General features: G+C 40.5%; 1 protein-coding gene across 1 annotated transcript; it reads left to right on the plus strand.

The window, feature by feature from the left end:
* Positions 1 to 5,975: 5,975 nt before the first annotated feature.
* LOC125384433 (cilia- and flagella-associated protein 58-like) lies at positions 5,976 to 8,412 on the plus strand. The gene has a single exon (XM_048403575.1). The coding sequence runs from the start codon at positions 6,764 to 6,766 to the stop codon at positions 8,003 to 8,005; it is 1,242 nt and encodes a 413-aa protein (XP_048259532.1). The 5' UTR covers positions 5,976 to 6,763; the 3' UTR covers positions 8,006 to 8,412.
* Positions 8,413 to 17,404: the final 8,992 nt, after the last annotated feature.

The raw sequence follows: 17,404 nt of genomic DNA on the forward strand, positions 1-17,404 counted from the left end.
AGACATAGCTGCAGGTACGTTCCAATGATCCTTAAGGATATATTTTAGTGGCGCGAGTGTGTGTGTGCCTGTGTATTTGTGTACCCTCATTTAGAACGGATGTTCTCCACTGCATCATGTCATGCATCGGTAACCCTGTCTAAGAAATCTGGGTGCTACTGTAGAGCAGAAGGTGAGGTGAGGTGAGGTGAGGTGAGGTGAGGTGAGGTGAAATTGGGTTTAACGTCGCGTCCAAGATTATCGCACGTATATAGCGACGTTGGGAGAGCAGGACACGCTTACCCTTTTCATAAAACACTACGTGCCATGATGACCCATTGATATTATTAACACCGCTATTTTGCCTTCTACGCCTATTGGAATCCTTTTCGGCGGATAATAGAGACTGGTTAGTCTCTGGTGTTGACATAAGAGTCAACTAACAAAGAAATCTTTGGTCCGAGAGATTACAACTGACCCAACTCGGGGATCACATCGTGTCGTGGATGGGTATAAAAGATCGATCTCCGTCTTTTTTCATTCACTTTATATGGAAGTTTATGAAGACTGCAAAATGCCAAGACTGAGCCGCGCCAATCGTCACGTCGCCATAGGTCTCCCGGAAGCAGGACAATCTCAGCTTTGTTGCCGGTCGAATGAATGTTAATAAATGCACGATTTCTCGTCTCTGGGGGAGATATCGGTAGCAGAACTCGGTGGAAGATGGACCTACATGTAGAAGTGGACGTCCTCAAGTCAACAGTGCGGCGCAAGATAGACGAAACGAACAGCTACAGCGACCACTACCGCTAGGCAAATACCCGGATTGAGAATGATATCTGTCAGGAACAGACTACGAGAAGCAGGTTTAAGAGCAAGAAGTCCCTACTTTGGCCCCGTTATGCGTCAGCAGCATCGACGTCATCGCATTCAATGATGTACAAACGTTCAGGCCTGGAATTTGGTGAATTGGCGTCGAATCTGGTTAAGCGATGAGTCGAGATTTCTGTTGGAACGATGAGATGGAAGAATGCGGGTGTACAGAAAACGTCATGACAGATTCGGCAGGGGCAGCGTGATGATGTGGGGAGCCATATCCTACACTGGAAGAAGTGAGTTGGTGTTGATCCAAGGCAACATGACAGCGCAACGCTACTGCGATCAAGTCCTTCGTCCACACCTTCCCATTATCATCCGCCAGAGGGAGCTATTCCAGCAGGATAACGCCAGACCTCATACGGCACGTGTCACGGGGGCCTTCCTCCAGAATGAGAACATCAATGTGCTGCCCTGGCCCTCCAGATCACCAGACTAAAACACGATATAACATCTTTGGGATGCCCTGGACAGACGGGTGCGACAGCGTACCCCACAGGCCCAGACACTCCAGCAACTAGCACATGCACTACAGGCAGAGTGGGCTACATTGCAGCAACATCAGATTCAGAGACTAATTCGTTCTATGCCGGGACGATGTCACGCAGTTCTGAACGCCAAACGTACTGACCTCAGCGCCATCAAACGTCGATGTGTGATTCATAAACTGACTTTTTTCCGATGTCTTATTAAACAGTGATACCTTGACATGTCCTGTGTAAAATTTCTTCGAATTCCATTGTCCACAGTGTATCCAAATAAAAATAAATCTGTAGTTAAAATTCTTATGTGCTTTTCTTTTTTGAGAGGGTATTATTAAAAAAACCACAAAGCCCAAACTCCTGTAAGACCTGTGAAATCACCACGGTTGCGTAACGATTTCGTCTCACGGAAAAGGGGTGGGCAAGTGTGCTTACTGCGCGAAATAAACCAGTCAAAGATGACAAAACACAAAAAGACAGTTATAATAGTGTAATATAGTGTAAGAAAGGTACAGGGTGCAAATCCTGGCCGCATAGTCTGGAAAACACCTAAAACAAAATGAGCAGAGCTAGCTGGCGATGTTTGTGTCCAGGCAGTGCAGGCAGAAAGAGCTCATAAAATATATCTAAAAGAATTAACAATAATCCAACTGATATTCAGGATGTGAGGATAATACTTATAGGAGAACATGATAATGTTTAAAAGGACTATGCAAACGCATTGTTGATACAAAAAAGCATATGTGCATAAATAAATACACAACGACAATGATTGTTTACGGAAATGACATTAACTAATAATCCCCCAAATATAATCATCACATCCTTTCTACCATATAGGATATATATATATAAGATCCCACCTGACGTGAGGTGAAGTCACTTTAACAGCGGCCAATGGAGATTTTGGAAACATACATATAAACCCAAAGTGAGGGAATATTTATCCCAGCGCATTTGGAATATAATATGCATGTATAAATAACCGGTTTTAAACATGCAAGCCTAATAACCACGACAGGACACCTGGCCTGTACTAGAAAGGTGGCTAAGAGAAGTGGGGTATGACTGCCTGTTGGACGATCGTACCAGTCCATATGGGGCTAGCTCCAACAGTATGTCAATACACCCATTAGGTAAGCCCCTTGAGGCTACCCAGAATGAATGCCCAATTTAAGCAAATGTATTAAAAAGGAATGCAATAAATGGATAGTACATAATATATATCACTCAAACTGCAACCGGAAGAGAGCCGGAGAGTGCCGAGGATAGCCGAAGATAATGTGTGCTGCCAAGCGCACAGGTCAAGAGTTGTCAGTGAGGGGTCAGCCACTAATTACTTCCAGATGGCACCAGGGTGTTTTAACTGAGCGCATGGCTTGGGAAAACGATGACCAGTGATAGCCACTTGTTAATTTAAAATAAACTTGCAACAGAGTTCTGTTGTTGTCAGCAGCAAGTGCATTTATCAGACGAAAGAATTTGGAATAAATGGAACTTTGAATTTAGCAATGAGCTAGTTTCAATTTTGACTGGCCGATCAAAATTGCTTCCAAACACAAAAGGTATCTTACTAAAGCTATTTTCAAACCAGAAAATATTGTTACAAATAAATGTCATTCATTATTGCCATTGAGTGCCCCTTTGGACAGTTACAGATGAGCGACGTTTGCCAGGTTGGCACAGCAAGAATGACTTGGACAATGGCCAAACACTTGTTTTGAATTTTGCTTGACTTAATGAAATTAAATGCAGCAGATGATTCTTAGTCCTCTAAGTGTTATAACTATGCACTGGACCATACCATAATTGGATACAATAGACCTATAGTTGCCATACAGAGAAACTGGTGCTCTTACCTAAAACAAAATTAACAGATCTAGCTGGCGATGTTGGTGTCCAGGCAGTGCAGGCAAAAAGAGACTGTTAAAAAGGCTAGGGGTCCCACGGTGGCACTGGCTCCTGTCATGTGACCCCATAGCCCCAGGCTATTGACTAAGAGCTGTTGCTATGGGACCCATGAGCTCAGTGTCGTGAACCCCAAAACCCTATTCTAAAATTAGTAAATTGGCAGGATATTTTGGTAACTGGTGTTAGGAACTTGGGCAAAATATTCCGCCTTTACACTCGGATGGCCTTGATAGATGATAACGTTAGTGTTGGCTCAAATGTGGCAAATAAAACCCCAAAACAACTAATATAACAATATTATATTAATAGCTAACATTTATCAGAGGGTTCAACTGACCATTGTTTCCAAAATAACAATAATCAAGCAGAGACAACAACTTAACAATGACCCATTTTCTTACCCTCAACATAGGTGGAGAATCAGTATCTCTCTAAGAGAAAAATGGAAACAGGATCAAGAAAAACAACAACAAAAGGATCCAAGAGACACTGCAGACTTCAAAGTCAATGTTCTTTCAAGATATCATTATTTCTTTTTAACCTGATTATTAAATGAAATTTTGCGGGAGCCTGTGGGACTGACACCATTTCAAACTTCTTAAGGACATTTCAACTGTTGAATAAAATCTATGTCCACAAAACACAACACTGTGTTTTCAGGTATGATTGTAGCATAAATTCCCATTTGTAAAATCAGAGCCAGGTGTGGAATCGTGACCCCGGCGTGTAATTGTTGCGATTGGTTCTACTGGTTTACAAATAATTACAAATTACAGATAATGTACTGCATATTTGCTCCAGTGGACAAAGTTAAATGCTGAATAAAGTGTCTCAAGTTAAAACCGTGATGATGAGTTCACACAAGACAGTAACAAATGTACCAAATCAGTATCAAATCTTCATTTATCACTGTATCTTAATACCATTAGACTAAGCCAATCTGTCAAATATATCACATAAACTGTCAGCCAATTTGTGATTTAAATTTTCAGGCATTTTTACAAATAGACTAAATTTAGATTTTGACTATGGCATGAATGGGTATGTCCCTTCCCAAAGAAAAAGGAATGGGCTCCTAGGTCACCTACACAAATGACCTTTTAATATGGAAACAATCCGACAATGACTATAAGCTTGCATACTGACACAGTCTGTTCGTTTTCCAAATACAAGTGACAAAAACCTTTCAATACTCATAAGACATGTCGAGCTAACGGTAAGAGTCCGAACAAGCAGGAAGTCTAATACACGAACAGGATCCACTAAATGACATTGTGACACACTGATACAGTTATCGTGCCAAGTCGCAATGTTAGTTAGTCTAGTTCGTGTACTCTCAATACTGTTACCCATGGCCAGTCGTCTAAGGCGCCGAGAATACACGAACTGGATCCACTAAATGACATTGCGACACACTGATACAGTTATAGTGCCAAGTCGCAATGTCATTTAGTCCAGTTCGTGTATTCTCAATACTGTTACCCAGTCGCCTAAGGCGCCGAGAATACACGAACTGGATCCACTCAATGACATTGGGACTTAATGTTGTTACCCGGTCGTCTTAGGCGCCGTGACCCGTGAAGATCCGGGATAGAATAGGTTTTCAGCAATCCATGCCTGCCATAAACAACGACTATGCTTGTTGTAAGAGGCGACTAACAGGGTCGGGTGGTCAGATTCGCTGAATTTGTTGATGCATGTCATCGTATCCTAGTTGCATAGATCGACGCTCATGATGTCAATCGCTTAATTGTCTGGTCCAGCCTCGATTATCTAGAGACCGCCGTCATATAGCTGGGATATTGCTGAGTGCGGCGTTAAACAACAAACAAAAAAATCAAATAAAATTTCCATTTGTTATGTTATACCATTGACACTGTTATAGTGCCAAGATACACTGTCATTTAATAGATGTGATTCGACGTATTCTTAATGCTGACAAGATTAATTGGCAAATTTAAATATTTCACTGTCGCTGAAAATGGTGTAGTTGGGTGAAATGGGGTTTACCGTCGCGTTCAAGGTTATTGCTATTATATAGCGACGCGTGCGCAACTGTTTGTACAAACTCGGTCTCATGCCGAGTTGTGTCTGCGCAATAGTTTAAAATGAATACCCCACTCAGACACAGTTCTAGTCCAGTGAGATACCATGCCACACTTTAACATGAATACCCCAGTCAGATGCGATATGCTTTCGAGTCGAACAGTCCTTGTTTGACCCCTTTAATGCTGAACTCTAGGCATGGAAAAAGCTTGTAACATCTTTCAACTTTTTTTGTGCTTGACGCGGCCCTCTCAACAACCTTCAGTTCTCAAGGAAGACGTTTTATCTACTGCACCACGGAGACAGTCCACGGTCTTGACCACAATGTCATTGTCATGCCATATGTGATAAATCTTGTATATGCTGTACTTTTGTGGCCTTTTAGTCAACATTCAAGTCGTTAATAGTAAGAAATCGTCTCAGTCACGACTGTAGTGGAAATATATTACAAGATGAAACAAATGGTTCGATTAGGTAGTGTAGTTACATGGCCTCAAATATTAATGAATTTCTTCTAAGTGGTACTCGGACACCTCTTGCCCTTTCGACGGTCGGGTAGCCTTGTGGTTAAAGCATTTGCTCGTCACGCCGAAGACCCGGGTTCGATTCTCGACATGGGTACAATGTGTGAAGCCCATTTCTGGTGTTCGAAGCCGTGATATTGCTGGGGTATTGCTAAAATCGATGTAAAACTAAACTCACTCACTCACTCTCTCCCTTTCTGAAATGCACACATATATCTCACCACCACCATGACCAACACACGTCGCAATATAACTTCGTGTTAAATCACTTATTACCTCATCTCAAAACCAGTGCCTCTGAATGTCCCTGAAAATATATTTGATAAGATTGGAACTGTAGTTGTAAAACGACTATTTCAAAGGCTGTAATAAATTTAGTTAACAACGTAAGCAAACACCACCAGCAAAAGCATACCCTCACTGATGAGCACAACGGAGAAACACACAGGTCACCGGATACAGGAGAAGGTAAAGTGATATAAGAGAAGACAGAGGGGGTCTGACGTACACACAACTACCTGGTAAAATCGAGATAATGTAAGTCATAAAAATACACAGACGACATACGCAGCAGACGTAGTCAAATCACACCGAAAGCAAGATTTATAGACATCTGCTGCGGGTACGTTCCAATGATCTTTAAGCATATATTTTAGAGGCGTGCGTGCTTGCTTGCTTGCGTGCGTAGTTATGTGTTTGTACGTCATTTAGAACGAATGTTCTCCACTGCATTACCAGCCCTACCTGTCTAAGAAATGAGGGTGCTACCGGTAGAGCAGGTCATGATTACTCTTTTCGGGAAAGGCTATGTGTCATGGCTGATTTTCAGTGACCCATTGATATCATTTACGCCGCTATTTTGCCTTTTACCCCAATTGGAATCTTTTTCGGCGGATAGTAGAGACTGGTTATAGTCCCTAGCGTAGACATTTGAGTCAACTAACAATGAAATCTTTGGTCTGCGACATTAAAATTAACCCTCAACCTTTGTTTGCAAATCAAATCATAGATGTGCATGATATGGGATCCATTGACACGGGTCCCAGCAGACTAGAAAGAGCAAAAATGCTACTGAAAATTATTATGTTAAGAGGGCCTTTGGCATTTCAAGGGTTTCTTGAATCGCTGGAAGTAACGGGGTACAAAGAACTTGTAGCTCTTCTCAAAGGGACACAGTCACACATTTCTGAACATGATGTAAAGGGTTTCATAAAGGACGAGGAAAAGGCGAAAGATCTAGATGTGGAAGTACAAATGCTGAAGCAAAGACTTGGTCAGGTTGAAAAGAGTGGAGCTCAAAGGGAGGATCTTGTAGTATTGAGACATGATGTCGAAGACGAGCTCAAGAACGTCAATATTACACTCCAGAAGATTGAAGAACTTACTCAAGCTAACAGAGGGGCCACAGATACTATCAATAGTCTACGCCAAGAACTGGAGAAGAAAGAGGAGCTACTAGCAGAAGCTCGACGGCATATTCAGGCCTTGAGGACTAAAGTTTCTAGTCTGGAGACTAAAAATGAACAACTTCAGCGGACAGTATGCAGGCTGCAAGAACAAATTCGCAGCAATGAAGAATCGAGTGATAAGAAGTTCCATGAAATGGAGGCTGAGAAAGAAATAACAGATGAACGACTTGGTAAGATGGAAGTTAACCAGAAGCAAATGCTAGACATGGTGAAGAGACTTGACCAGGAAAGAATTGGTCAGGTTGAAAAGAGCGGAGCTCAAAGGGAGGATCTTGTAGTATTGAAACATGATGTTGAAGACGAGCTCAAGAACGTCAATATTACACTCCAGAAGATTGAAGAACTTACTCAAGCTAACAGAGAGGCCACAGATACTATCAACAGTCTATGCCAAGAACTGGAGCAGAAAGAGAAGCTACTAGCAGAAGCTCGACGGCATATTCAGGCCCTGGGGACTAAAGTTTCTAGTCTGAAGACTAAAAAAAAAAAACTTCAAGGGACAGTATGCAGGCTCCAAGAACAAATTCGCAGCAATAAAGAAAAGAGTGATAAGAAGTTCCATGAAATGGAGGCTGAGAAAAAAATAACAGATGCACGACTTGCCAAGATGGAAGTTAATCAGAATGAAATGATGAAGAGACTTGGCCCGACTGGGAAAAAAGAACCAAAAGGTCGAAAAACATACAAGAAGATTGTACCAAGGAACAGATTCCAATAACTGACCCTTTCCAGAGCTAACACAAAGAATAGTCTGAAGTTGTATTTTAACAGTTGACGATTGTCTGACGATTATCTTTATTCTGTGCACATTTGACATCCGGATGATGTAGTCGGTATCTATTTGACTTAGAGATGACGAATGTTATCCTTTACTTGTAGAGCTGAGAGTAGGAAGAGGAGAATAATAATGGAGAATGATTGACTGATCTAGTCCTCTTAGCTTGACAGTCGGATGTTGTATTCTATTTTCTTGTATAGAGTTGACAATAGCTGATTATTCTATATGTAATGTTTCCTGAAGACAGTTGGCCCTGAGGGTTTTTAGTATCGCAAGATGATGATGGTAATATTGTTCGAAGAATATATAATTTATTTTTCTAGAAGTGAAATACTTTCTGCTTTTCTTTCCGTAGGTTATATCATTTTTATATTGATCATGCATATATCAATAAAATGTTGTAAAATGATTTGTCTTCATTTCACTGTATTTTATGATTTCTTTCAGTATGAGCTTTCCACGTACATGAAGGATATAGAAAATATATTAAATTATGATCTTAGGAAATATAACTCCCATTGTGTGCCTAATAGAATCTGTTTCGGCGGATATTTGAGACTGGTTTTCTTCTGGCTTTGACGTTTTATAATTGATTGATCTGGTTTCTGTTCGTGGACTCCAGTCAGTGAGTTTCATTATAAGTTCTGTAGTATTTATGAATTATGCTGAGCTAACTACGAAAGGAAATGTTTGGGACAGCAAAATGAACATATTTCTTAAACATTTTGCTTTATTGTGCAGATCTGTGCTTTTGGTGTGCGTATGTGCGGCTTCAGGCACAAACAACCTCTTACTTATTTATGCAATTGTTCGAGTGTCGGATGCTACTAGAAGAGTAGCACATGATTACACTCTTTGTGAACACCTGGTGTCATCACTGCTTTTCAGTCATCCATTCATTTAACCTCTACAGTTATTTTGAATCATACTAAATTAATATTACGTTTCGGCAGATAAGCGATACTAATTAGTCTCTGACGTTTATGATTTATATTTCAAGGAAGTACAGCTGATCATGATAACTGACGTCAATGACGCTTTTGGTCAGGTGTTGATGTCTGCTTGTTTATGCAAATCATCTGCATCACAGAATCATGTGATCAGTGAGTGAATCTCGCGGTCAGGTCAGGTGGCTAAAACTGTAGATCGCACATACTGACGAGAATTGGCTCTTTGGGGAATCAAGGACAAAATCGACATCACTGTCCCAGAACGTTTTTATGCACAACATGTAAACAATACACAACAATTGCACAATGAGCGGAATACCTGCTCTGACAACACAAACACAGCTATGAGCGTACCTTCCAGCTCAGGCATACATGAGGACAGCGGAGCTCCAGCTCATCCTCAGGACTTTTCCTACGAGCGGCACATCCTGCTCCAGGTCGTCCCTCCACCACCACTCGGAATACCCAAAAATGACAAACAGTGTAATGATAACTCATACATAGAATCGAACAACAATGGACAGACAAAGAGACAATGACGTTGCTCTGGACATTCGACATATGGGCGTGATGAACCGACACAGTTCGGGGAAAAATCAATTTAGGCAATTAATGTCATGAAGTAAGACAAGTTCTATGGATGAACAACTTCTTTATTACAATTAGTGCGACGTTTCGGTGTAGATCCTAACACCTTTATCTACACCGAAACGTCGCACTAATTGTAATAAAGAAGTTGTTCATCCATAGAACTTGTCTTACTTCATCACACTAACTTCTAAATGCCACTGAAAGAAGTTAATTAATGCTATACTATAAATAACAGTAATTAACGGGAAGTGATGTGATAGCCCAGGTTGTCTGACAGTCAATGTACAATGAAGAGTTGATGAGGATTAACAACGGGGATTAATTAGCGTCTTATAAATAATGACAATAAAGTTGTGGAGACAATGGTTGTCCCAAATCAGTTGCTATGACAAAAGAAATTATGGTAGTGATAACCACGTCATGATATTCATGTCTGCCTTCTGATATTTGTCACAACCAATAAGTACTTTTAATACTTTGTATAAACATCCAAAAATGAGATGATAAGATGAAATGTCAGTGGGGTTTTATATGTGCAAATAGTATGTGACACAAATAGTATGTGACACAAATAGTATTTGACACAAATAGTATGTGACACAAGATAAAGCAAAAAAGTATTTGAAAATGTATCGAAGTATTTTATTTTTATTCGTTTAGTTCAGGATTTTAAATGAGGCCGGGTATCTGTTATTTAAAAAAATCCGCTAGCATTTGGTTACCTTTCCCTAAATCATAGCGACCGACAACGCTGTTTTCCGAGTGGAAATACTACGGTAAGACAATTAACTTGCATTATGCAATTGCAAATATTCTGACAAACGATTTTAAATGAACAAGCAAACAATTCCTAGTCAGGTAGGGTATCTTTAGTTAGGTGTGGTAGCTTGATTCTTTTAGAACCGTCTGGCAACATTGCGACAACGCAGAGCAAAAGCACTCTGAGACATGTTACCGTATTTCCTCGATTAAACGATGGACGTATAATTCTTTCAAATATTCCTTATCTCCGGACTTTAATCGCACAGACAATGATGGGGAGAATTCGATGTCTAAAACTTACCCCGCGTTTATTCGGAGCCCGGCCTTTAGGTATTGTTCGGCTTTTAATTTAGGAGACGATAATACATAAATGGTTTGAGAGTACATATGTTGCAATTTTACTGAATATCCAAGTCAATTTACACAACACAGATTGCATGGGAAAGTCATTGTTTGTTTGTTTTTGTTTTTTTGTTTAACGCCGCACTCCAGCAATATTCCAGCTATCTGATGCGGTCTGTAAATAATCGAGTCTGGACCACACAATCCAGTGATTGACATCATGTGCATTGATCCACGCAATTGGGATCCGATGACATGGATCAACCAAGTCAACGAGCCTGATCTACCGATCCCAAAAGTCATCCCTTACAACTAGCATGGGTTGCCAATTCTAAACCGGAATTTTCACGGGCAGTGCATATACTGATTGTGATTAAACTAAAAGCGATATGTTAACTTGCAGTTACGTCTGCTGTGTACAAATGCAGATATACCGATAATGCAGATATACCGTTTATAAGTAATTAAGACAATCCATTGATTGATATCGTGAGCATCGATCCACGCAATTGGGATCGATGACATGCATCAACCAAGTCAGTGCGCATGACCACCCGACCATGTTAGTCGCCTCTCACGACAAGCATAGTCTCCTTTTACGGCAAGCATGGGCTGCTGAAGACCTATTCTACCCCGGATCTTCACGATTAACTGATTCTACTGGATTACAGATACGTCTTAAGCATTCTAGATCTATATTTGGTCCAGTGGACAAAGCTAAATGCTAAATAAAGTGACTCAAGTGACACACGTGGTGATCAAATCGAATCAAATCCGTATCAAATCCTCAATTGTCACTGTATCTTACTACTAATAGACTCAATCTGTTAAATAACACACAGAAATTGTCAGCCAATTTGTGATATGAATTGTCTGGCATTTTTTTATGAATAGACTAGATTTAGATTTTGAATATGACACGAACGCGTGTGTCCCTTCCATAACAAAAAGGAATGGGTGCCTATGTCACCTACACAAACGACCATTTAATATGGTAAAAATGCGACAATGACTTTAAGCTTACATACCGACGTAGTCTGTGCGTTTTCCTAATACAAGTGACAAAACCATCTCCATACTCAAAAGAAATCTCGAGCTAACGGTGAGCGTCAGAATAAACAGGAAGTCAGCGTTATGTTTATCACATTGACACAGTTATAGTGCCAAGTCGCAATGTCAGTCGGTCAAATTCGTGTATTCTCAATGCTGTTAGGGGGCACGGGTGGCCCAGTCGTCTAAGGCGCCGCGATTCGCTGTGCAGAGCTGCGTCCCTTGGGCACGCCAGAAACCTATCATTGTGGGTTCGAATCCCTGTTCGCCCCGATTATGTTTCTGGGTTTGTCAGCACCATATCCGTGGGTTTCCCCGAAGTGGTAAACGTCTGAGACCTGCATCACTTCGGGCTGTCCTCCCACATTAAGCTGACGAGCCGTGATATAACTGGAATACTGTTAAAAGCGGCGTTAAACCTAACTTACTCACTCAACCAATAATGTTAAGGTTGATGAGCATACGATTTGACGGTCTGTTTACTTTCGCTCAATATACATGTATGTTCCTATAACACTGAACTGACATGATGATAAAATTACATTTCGAGTCGCATGTATTATTCCGCAAACTAGTAAAAAACACATTAAGATGGTACTTGTGAAATGAGTTGTTAAAGAACATTAAACATATAGAAGTTAAAATGAATTTCAAGCGCTTTTCACCCTGAAAGTGTGACATAACGGACAATGTTTTCACTGATAGATAGCTGTTATTTCAGTTAAGGGATGCGCTCAACCTCCATACCAAATCTATCAAACAGAAAAAATTAGAAGAGATTTTCTTTCAATTGTACTACAAACATTGACACACTTTATTAACTTACCCTCGAAAAATACACGTAAATGTGAAAACCCCAAATCATATTGACATTTATGTAAGCAAAATACCCGTTTTTCAGAAGCGAGATATCCCACTCGTTAAATATAGAAAAGCAATATGATGTTTCATTAAAACAAAAAAATATGAGCTATGATGTGAAAAAGTCCCTTAAATAAATCCCACCTGGATACATTTGAAGTGAGAAGTGAATAAGGAGAGCTAAGTGAGAACTATGAGGCGAGAGTCGATACGGAGTTGGGAATTTCATTCTGTCCTAAAGTGTTAAATACTGGCCAATATAAACAATATAGCACATTCCTCTGCTCATAATATCCAAATCCTATAAATTTAAACCTTGTACTCCGACCAAAAAAAATGAATAATTAAAGATCACTTTTTTAATCGAATATACTCTTTTATTGGGAAATTTACACGATATACGGCTTTTCCATTGGAAACATAATCGCGAACGTATAGTTTAGTAAAGTGTAGACGCAAGCGTCCTCGTGTTTTAACTATCATGCATAACTATTCGCTATTACGAGCCCGTGAAGAGATCACCCGTTTAATAAACATGCATCTGTATTACACATTGTGTAATACCAAAGCTCATGTTTATGTCCTGCATGAACAATTTTCCAAAGCAAATATTGAAATCTCCCAACATCCCTTGCCTTATTCAAGACATTGTGTGTTTGGAGGACAGATCACTGAGAGGAGCTTACCCCATGACCCGAGCGATCCTTTGCTCGGCTGGCGTCACATGGCATTACTTGCAACAACTAGGGTATTATGACGTGATTGTAAACTTTGTAGTGTTGGTCCCCTTTAAAAAGGCGATCAATACAATTTTTTATGAAAGCGAGTCAGATTCCACAACTATTCACGTATTTTCGTTACCCTTAATATTTTTGGCGAATTTTGTTAAAAAAAATTTAAGATTTCGTTAACTCGAAACTACTTTTTAAGTCGCAATTACAAGGGGTGGTAAAACTTCCCCGCATGTAAGGTAGGGAGAATTTACGTTTCAACTTCACAAAAAATATATAATAAATAGATTATTCCATGTGACTCGCCACTCGTGAAAATACCTCCTTCCTCCCGTCACTCGATGTGTTTGTGTATGTGTGTGGGCATATGTGAATGTTTGTGTGAGTGCGTGTGCATTTTGTGTGTACATGTGTCTGTCTGTCTGTATGTCTGTATGTATGTGTGTGAGTGGGTGTGTCTAAGGGGCCGCGCAGAGTTGCGTCCCTTGGGCGTGACAGAAACTGTGAGGTGGGTTCGCCCTGATATTGTGTCTAGGTTTGTCAGCTGAGCACCACCCCCGTGCTCGTGGATTTCACCAGATCGGTAAACATCTAAAACCTTCATCACTTCGGACTTTCCTCCCACAAGCTGACACGCCCCACTCCTGAGAGGATGCATTTCTTCGGCTCACATTCCGTATCAGCAGAGGAGAGATTTTACAGCAGATTCTTGTAGTCAGACCATCCCACAGAACTCGGTTGGTTGGTTGGTTGGTTTGTTGTTTTACGCCGCACTCAGCAATATTCCAGCTATATGACGGCGGTCTGTAAATAATCGAGTCTGGACCACACAATCCAGTGATTGACATCATGAGCATCGATCCACGCAATTGGGATTGATGACATGCATCAACCAAGTCAGCGAGCCTGACCACCCGATCCCGTTAGTCGCCTTTTACGACAAGCATAGTCGCCTTTTACGGCAAGCATGGGTTCCACAGAACGCGGAGGTTTAAATCAAACATCATATGATGCCAATTTCTCCACTTGTCCGTTGCTGCATCTCATTAATCGGAATTATATTTGTAAAAATGGATGACGAATAAATGGATTATCAGAACGTGGAGTATATATCCAATATCGTTTGCCTGTGTGTCAGTAGGACGTATATATACGTACAAGCATCAATAACGTTAAAATGTTATATTTCGGGGTTGTGATCATGAGTTAAATGGAAAACATTCCAAAAATATCACACTCAGCGCTGAAATATACAAGAATAATGTGTCTCGTACTACTTCAAATATTACCGCTCACTTTGCGCATTTCATGATTTAATTAGTACTGTAATAAGTAAGTAGTTAAATTTGGGGTGCATTATATCACCAGTCTCCTAGGTACATTCAGGAGATAAGCATCCTCTGTTTTCAGTGTAGAGCTAGACCCGTGAAGATCCGGGGTAGAATAGGTCTTCAGTAACCAATGCTTGCGGTAAAAGGAGACTATGCTTGTCGTAGGAGGCGACTAACGGGATCGGGTGGTCAGGCTCGCTGACTTGGTTGATGCATATCATTGCGTGGATCGATGCTCATGATGTCAGTCACTGGATTGTCTGGTCCAGACTCGATTATTAACAATGACGTATATATTTTTTAAAACACGGGCTATAGGCCACCAGTAACCAAAGCTAGGCCACCTCGCTGGGGATCATGGGGACTTACAGTACCTCTGCTTCCTGCTAGAAACCCCAGCAGGATTTACGTCATCACTTTGGCCACTGGTGGCTGTGCACAAATATAGCCAATATTAAAAAATACTCAGCAATGAGTTGGCTTAAAAACAATGGTTGATGATAGTTACATCGATTATGATAGGATTACGTGTCACACGTGTGGGTGAGCTGGCAGACAGGTGGCGGGCAAGTAACGCAGATATATATTAATACTGCTGACATGTTCCTTACACCGGCTGAAAGTAAGCAAGACCTGATCCTTGTTGATTATTGAGTTCAACAAAGTATTTGTGTACAAAAGACATGCACAATGTATATATAAATACTTTGAAAGGGCTGTATATGAATAGCGATGACTGTCATTGAAGGGAGATTTATAAATATATTTGAAAATAAATAAGGAAGTTCAATATGGATTTTGTTCTGTCTTGGTGGGTTTGAATAAGGATATGTCCGACATATGATGAGACATACAGTCATTCAGCCATCATTCTGGTGATGTGTATGATAGAAGAAAAATATCTGCTGAATAGTTATCATATTTAAAGCCTGACGACTGTGATATACTACCAAGCTAAGGCAAGGATTCACGTTCAGAGACAAGGTAGGTACAAAATGTATTCGAATAGTTTTTAATATTACTATCTTACAATTATTTCGTCTGAAATAGGATCTATGTATGTACATTTACCCGCGATGTACGTGTTTGAGTCCTCTTTTTAGCAGTTATAAAGTTCATTGCCCGATTATCACCCCTGAGGTATCCCTCCACCCCACCCCACTCCAAAAACCAAATTGGGAAAATCTTGACATTTTAAGAAAGAAGGCAAACAAATCTATGTGTAGAACCAATGCATAAACATTATTTTTGCATAGCAAAACAACTTGTAGAGGAACACCAACATCAATACATCACAAAAGTTATTTTCTACAGAATACAACAATGACCATTAGAGCTGTGATTTATTAACTTAAAATGTAAAACCCCTGAAACATTGCTACAGCTACAGTTGCAAAACTTAATATGTTTTTAATTAAAAGTACGAGTCTAAATAAATTTTGTATCAATATGTTTATTATACCTGGCACCCTTTTCTTTCGTTGACATTCTGAAGGAGAATTATATTTTCCAAGAATTGTCTACTACAATTTATGTTATTAATGTTTCTTGATTGGTTCATATTGGACTGGGCGGGCCTTGTGTTGCTTTGTTGCTCTGAACAATTATGTATAAGAACTGACTGCAATATGTTTTATCATTTATGGCGTTATAAACGTGCGACCGTGGCACCTGCTGTGCGTACAGTATCCACGTCGGTTTTCACGTTTACACCTCCATAAACGCAATAAACAGTAAAGTCAATTCTTAAATATACCTATTGATTGACAGTTCATCTGCAGTTGACACAGTTATCCACGCCTTGTCAACTCTCGAAAGAAACAGACCCCCCTCGTGGTCTAGTGGTAGAGCTTCCGCGGAAGGTCGAGAGTACGATCCCCGGCCACGTCATACCAAAAGACGTTAATGGATGGTACTTGATGTTACCCTGTTTAGGGGTGGTCGGCTCGGAGTCAGTGTACTGTATCTAAGTGGAGTATTCAAGTTAAACTGCGACATGGTATCTCAGTGGGCTAGCACAAAAAACATCGGCATTAGTCAGGACTAGAACAAGCAGCCACACACACGTGCTATCAAATACGGAATGAGAACTTAAAAACTGGGAGTGACAACTGTTGATCAATTACCCAAGCAAAAGTTTTGTGTTGAGTTGAATTATGGAGATTGGTTTGTGGCTGTTATTGATATGTCCTATACAGTAAGTGGGGACATGTAGAGAATCTATCTTACCCAGAAATTACTAATAATTCTTTTATGTGATTTCACAGACTACACACTTGTCAGAATATTCGTATACTTTTATGTCCAGAGCATTTGAACGTTTACTTGGCCATCTCCCTGTTCCCACATACTTACTTTCACAGCATCTCATTTGGACCTCCTAGCGCGTCCACCCGTAGAGCGGAAGGTCCGGGATTCGATCCCCGGCCGCGTCGTACTAAAAAAACGTTAAAAGATGGTACTTGTGGTAACCCTGTCTGGCGCTCGGCATTAAGGGACAAGGACTTGGTCTCCTCGGAGTCTGTTGTGGGGTATTCGTGTTAAATACGACATGGTATATCAGTGGGCTTGCAAATCGGTATCAGTCCGGACTAGTACAGGCAGCCACACACACAGACACGTGCATGCACGTCGCTTTATAAGTGCAATAAACTTGGACGCAACGTTAAACCCCATTACACCTCACCTCATAACGTGAGATTCGCCATTTTAACATATTGT

This window comes from Haliotis rufescens, unplaced genomic scaffold (genome assembly GCF_023055435.1).
Source record: "Haliotis rufescens isolate VD_foot unplaced genomic scaffold, xgHalRufe1.0.p SCAF_3, whole genome shotgun sequence".
NCBI classification, from domain to species: Eukaryota; Metazoa; Mollusca; class Gastropoda; order Lepetellida; family Haliotidae; genus Haliotis; species Haliotis rufescens.